General features: G+C 38.5%; 1 protein-coding gene across 1 annotated transcript; it reads left to right on the top strand.

The window, feature by feature from the left end:
- The first annotated feature begins 620 nt into the window (after positions 1-620).
- On the top strand, positions 621-5937 carry htr2cl2 (5-hydroxytryptamine (serotonin) receptor 2C, G protein-coupled-like 2). The gene is made up of 3 exons (XM_089123781.1): positions 621-1014; positions 3278-3478; positions 5255-5937. The coding sequence occupies exons 1-3, from the start codon at positions 726-728 to the stop codon at positions 5851-5853; spliced, it is 1089 nt and encodes a 362-aa protein (XP_088979907.1). The 5' UTR covers positions 621-725; the 3' UTR covers positions 5854-5937.
- The last annotated feature ends 63 nt before the right edge of the window (positions 5938-6000 follow it).

The raw sequence follows: 6000 nt of genomic DNA, 5'->3' as shown, positions 1-6000 counted from the left end.
GAGGGACCAGCACAAGCAGCACAAACCAACCTTAACATTGAAGACACCAGAAACCAAACTAAACTGAACAGAGGGTTTTCACAGAGACTGAACAAGATGATTAATTAGACATAGGTGAGAGCACTAATCAATAAAGAGCGGGAACATATATTTGAGTCATAACACATCAGTTATTCACAACTCTGACTGCTTGTGTAAAAACAACTGCTTCAAAGTTTATTTAGACTGGCCTTCCTGTATCTTTTGGGTTGCACAGGCATGACGATATCTTCTAGATAACATCATCAAAATATTTGCTATCAGATAAAACATACAACAGAAGTAAGAGCTGAGTTCATAAATTATTTAGATAAGACATTTCTCTCAAGTTTAAACAGACATTTTCATGTGTCAATATTGGATAATAATGGTTTCAAACGAATAGGATATGCACAAATTCTTCACAGGATCTATCTATCTATCTATCTATCTATCTATCTATCTATCTATCTATCTATCTATCTATCTATCTATCTATCTCTACAGTATCTATCTCTCATGTCTATCTCTTCCTCTAAACAGTATTACAGTGTGTTTAGGTGTGGGATTCACATGAGTAAGCAGTCGTACCGAAGACGGCCTGAAGTCAGTTGACACCCGAAGCTGATCACGCGTACAGTGTCACACAGAATCAACACTGACAGGAGCTGAGAGCCTTGTCACACTTCAGTTTTACTTTCCCCACAATGGCTTCATTGAACACCTGGAACATCTCCTTGGACATCAACAACAGCTATTTCAAGTCCAACTTCTCCGAATTAGAGGACACACAACCCACGGGGAAGAACTGGGTATCTCTGGTCATTCTGGCCATCATATTTTTCACTGTTGCTGGGAATATACTGGTGATTATGGCGGTGTCCATCGAAAGCAAGCTTCACAACGCCACCAACTACTTCTTGTGCTCACTGGCCGTAGCAGACATGCTGGTGGGATTCCTGGTTATGCCAGCCTCACTTATCACTATTCTTTACAGTAAGTTCTTCTTTTTTTTTTTTTAAACAACAAATGCACATAAATCGTCTGAAAATGTTTTTAAAGAATGCAAGCAAACCACACCTGAAACCGAAAGGCTGTATGGACGAGTCTCACAAAAACTCTCTGAATACTGTTTTTTTGTTTGTTTTTTACTGTCATGAAAAAAAAAAAAAAAGAAATTTCCTTGAATGGGCTTCATTGTTTTTAAGCCAAATAGATATTGGTAACACTTTACAATAAGGTCCTGTTCATTAGCGTTAATCCATTAACTAACATTAACAATAAGCAATACGTTTGTTACAGTATTTATTAAGGTCAGTCCATAAAAATACAGCTGTTCACTGTGAGTTCAGGTCAATTACTGTAAATAATATTAACAGATACAACTTTTGATTTTATTAATGTATTAAAAAATGTTTTAATTATTACTGTAGATAATTAAATGCTAATTTTGCATGTATTTATCAAATTTGACCAATGATTTCTATATTTATTCTGTTTTTGTGAGGTGAAATATAGCCCAGTAATGTAGCCCAAGTCATAACATATAAATTCAGTTAAGACCAAACCAATGTTTTTTTCAGGTATTGTTTTTTTTTAGTTTCCTTTTGAGACTACTGAAGAAGAAAAAAACATTCAAAATTCACATTTTAGAGGTTATTTTATCTGATTTACTTACAGTGATAAAAAGAGAAATCTTATCTGTAAAACTTTAAACCTTCAACTGTAAAATGTCAATGAAATCTGACCTGGCTTTATCCAATTTTTTTTTTAGATTTCTGTTCCACACTCTAAAAATGCTGGGTTGTTTTAACCCAATTTTGGGTCAAATGTGGACAAACCCAAACTTTGGGTTAAAAATTTAATTAAAAACATTAACGGAAAGGCTGGGTTTGTCCATATTTGACCCAAAGTTGGGTTAAAACAGTGTGCAGAAAAGTATGCAAAAGAGTGCATATTTAATTCGATGCATAATTTGCATATGTAAACATTTCAGAAACTTGTAATGCAAAACAAGAGTCTTACTGTGATTAAACATGTATGATACCTTAACATTTTTACTTTATTCACTCACTCTAAAAAATGCTGGGTTGTTTCAACCCAAATTTGGGTCGAATATAGACAAACTCAAATGTTGGGTTAAAAATGCAATTAAAAAAATGTACAGTTGAAAGTAAAAGTTACAGTTGAAAGTAAAAATTGAAGTTGGGTTAAAATCTGAAATACCATTTTTAACCCAACATTTGGGTTTGTCCATATTTTACGCAAATTTGCGGTTTCAAACAACCCAGCATTGTTTAGAGTGCAATGTCTTGTCTTAACTCTCTGGTGCTCAAAAATGACCAATTTATTTTCAATGAAAGAAATATCCTATATTTTAGTTTGATCATTATTATTATTTATTTATTTATTGCAAAATATTTTAGGGGATTTTATGGTACATACACTCTAAAAAATGCTGGGTTGTTTTAACCCAACTTTGGGTCAAATATGGACTAACCCAGCCGTTGGGTTAAATTTTTACATTACATTTTTAACCCAACATTTCGGGTTTGTCCATATTTGACCCAAAATTGGGTTAAAACGACACAGCATTTTTTAGAGTGTAATATTTACCAGTGTAGTTATAATCCATTCATACACTTTTTGAGCATAGTCCTGAAAATACATTTCCAACATAAACTGTGGTATATCTTGAATGCTTTAGAGCAACAGACTTAAGTTTGATCTCTTTTTAAAGACGACATTTAGCAGATAATTGAAAGAGATTATTGTAAAAAGTGAACTTAAAAAAGTTACAGAAATGTACATATTGTTATGAAAAATGCACAAAAGTACAATTTTAAATGTTTACTACAAGAAAATCAATGCCATAAATCTAAACATGTTCTGTTCCAAATTTGAGGTTGATATCTCAAAAAATGAGCTTTCAGTAAGATGTTGTTTGGCTGCAGTGCCGAACGCGTCCACTAGAGGAAATTCGTCAACCATTCATTTCCAATGCACTCATTTTTGACCACGAGGAGCGTGTGACTATTGTTTACAGGACCATTTAACCTTTTCGAATTATTGTCGAATGATTGTTTTGAGTGTTCACACAGCAAGTGTCAAAACTTTTACCAATTTTCCTACCATTCAGAAAGTTTTTATCAAAAATGACAGAAGAGCACCAGTGCACGCTGAAACATGTGAATGGTTTGTGAAGACACTAGGTTTCTACACGTATCTTCTGAAACGTCCTCCTCCTGTCTGTCTTCAGATCACACCTGGCCTCTGCCGGACCTGCTGTGCCCCATGTGGATCTTCCTCGATGTGCTCTTCTCCACCGCCTCCATCATGCACCTGTGCGCCATATCTCTGGACCGCTACATCGGCATCCGTGACCCACTCAAATACGGCCGCAGCAACTCACTTTGCAAGGCCATGCTCAAAATAATCAGTGTTTGGACCATTTCTATTGGTGAGAATGAAGCATCCAGTGTTACAGAGTTACAAAAGATAGCGTTGTGGTTAATGATGGTTTAAAGGAGTAGTTCACTTTTTAAAAAATCCTTTGCTGATAATTTACTCGCCCCCATGTCATCCAAGATGTCCACGTCTTTATTTCTTCAGTCGAAAAGAAATGAAGGTTTTTGATGAAAACATTCCAGGATTTTCTCCATATAATGGACTTCAATGGGAACCAAACGGATCCAAAAGACAGTTTCAGTGCAAACTGTTCAAAGGGCTTTAAACGACAGCAGACGATGAATAAGGGTCTTATCAAGCGAAACGATCGCTCATTTAATAAATAAATAACAAAGTTTAAGTTTTAAAAGCTCAAATGCCCGCCTTGTTCTGTTCTGTGATGCGCGTTCGCGACTCTCCTGTTCGAACTCGTTCATCAAAACGAATGAATCTTTTTTCGAGTCATTTCGTTCGTTGAATCAACCAAATGACTCGAAAAAAGATTGGTTCATTTTCATGAATCGTTTCGCTAGATAAGACCCTTATTCATAAAACGCACACGTTTTGTCTGTCAAGATAATCTTTACAAGTTTATCAAAAATGTATACATTTTGAAGCCTATATAAAGTTTTTAAAAAACACAAGCAGACACAATAAAGCAGGTTATAACTGTGTGTTCTATATCATAGATCAAAACGTGAAAATATTTAGAGGCTTTGTTCATCACAGACATTATTTCAGGCGATTTAGCAAAAACCCATTCAAAAATCCCATAGGCTTTAGAGCGAGGGAACCGGCGGGAGTGCTAAAATGCTAACTCACTTCCGCGTTTGATTATGAGGCTTGACCGAACCAGGAACAAAGCACTATGCACTCAATTGGAACCGTTTCTAAATTAGAAACTTTGCGCGTCGCCGTCGCGTCTGGTTGGGACAAAAACGATTTACATGGAAAAGATCCTTTTATCGCGTGTCATGCCGCGTGTAGTTTGTTTTGAGTCGTGACAAAAAGTCTTTTAAAACGTCAATGACGTCATACACATCATACGACCAGAGATACTGTTTTACGGCAATCCCTCAGTCACTTTTGTGTGTTCACGCTCGGCACTTTCTGTTCTCTCGAGACAGCCGACACAGGTAAACACACGTGCTAGAAGAGTTAAGTCCACCTTAATATTCTGGACCCGCTTCCGATGCCATCAAGCGGTGTCTCCGGTCGTAACCAGTCCTTCACTGACCAACCAGCGTCCGTTAGGGTCATGGGCAACAACAACTCAACCTGTAAGAAATGGAAAGGACATAAGTACAATCTTAGAAGAAAAGGTTCTATATAGAACTTTAAAAGGTTCTATCAGCGCTACATATTTGGAACCCCTAAAAGGTTCTATACACTGGGGTTCCATACTTGGCCAATAGAACCTTTTACCAAAAAAAATGGTTCTATATTCCATATATGAAGCGGGGGATGGAACCATTTCTGGTTCTAAATAGAACCATTTCTTCTAAGACTGTACTTTCGACCTATAACCCGTGTTGAACTTCTCAACGGCAATCGAGTGAAAGAGACACATTTAGCCGTCTAGCCCCATAGACTCCCATTCATTCTGCACTCGGGTGATCGCCCCCAGTGGAACTCTGGTGGAACTACAACTAAAATTCAGTACAATAGGACTCAATAGGGAGTGGCAGGCTGACCGTAGGTGTTGCCAAATAATGCAGCCGTTGTGTGTTAAAACAAGCTTTCTGAAGTGATCCTTGACTCTTGTTGTTGTTTTCTTCTCTTCTTTCAGTGTTGTCGCTGCCCATTCCAGTGATTGGTTTCCAGGATAAGGAGAAGGTGTTTGTGAACGGCACCTGCGTGTTGAACGAGCCTCTCTTCGTCCTGGTGGGCTCATCCGTGGCCTTCTTCGTCCCTCTGGTCATCATGGTGGTCTGCTATTACCTGACTCTCCGGGATCTCCAGAAACACAGCTCATCTTTCCCGCTGGAGAGCAAGACAACGGACACGAGTCCGCTCAACAGAGAGTCCTCATCTAGGAAGTTCAAACTTGTGTTCAGACCTCCACGAGGCCAAGATAAAAAAGCCATGATGCAAAATATCAAAAACGAGCAACGAGCCTCCAAAGTCCTGGGGATCGTCTTCTTCCTCTTCCTGGTCATGTGGACTCCGTTCTTCATCACGAACGTGCTGATCGCTCTCTGCCGGGACGACTGCGGCGAGGTTCTCTATAAACTCATTAACTTCTTCGTCTGGGTGGGATACGTGTCCTCGGGAGTCAATCCGCTGATCTACACCCTTTTCAACAAGACGTATCGCCAAGCCTTCGCTCGCTACCTGCAGTGCAGATATCGTGAGGAGAAGAAGGTCCAGTCCAACAGAACCTGCTGACACACGCTCACGACGGATCAGTGATAGACTAGGCGGACCTTTAGTTCGCCATCTCAAATCATCTAATATGAGGCTGTTTGATTGTTTGTTGATCAGTTTCTCTTTCTTGTGGAACAAATGTTTCCAACACAAGTAGGGGATAAACGT

The sequence above is a fragment of the Pimephales promelas genome, chromosome 19 (genome assembly GCF_988280905.1).
Source record: "Pimephales promelas chromosome 19, fPimPro1.hap1.1, whole genome shotgun sequence".
NCBI classification, from domain to species: Eukaryota; Metazoa; Chordata; class Actinopteri; order Cypriniformes; family Leuciscidae; genus Pimephales; species Pimephales promelas.
The sequence above is the reverse complement of the archived record's forward strand: the minus strand, read 5'-3'. Positions and strand labels throughout refer to the sequence as shown.

What these genes read in the sequence shown, in the direction of transcription:
- htr2cl2 (XM_089123781.1), top strand. Translation starts at nt 726, where the DNA reads ATGGCTTCATTGAACACCTGGAACATCTCCTTGGACATCAACAACAGC. An exon ending in ACTTATCACTATTCTTTACA is followed by an intron (nt 1,015 to 3,277) that starts GTAAGTTCTTCT and finishes GTCTGTCTTCAG; the next exon opens with ATCACACCTGGCCTCTGCCG. An exon ending in TGTTTGGACCATTTCTATTG is followed by an intron (nt 3,479 to 5,254) that starts GTGAGAATGAAG and finishes CTCTTCTTTCAG; the next exon opens with TGTTGTCGCTGCCCATTCCA.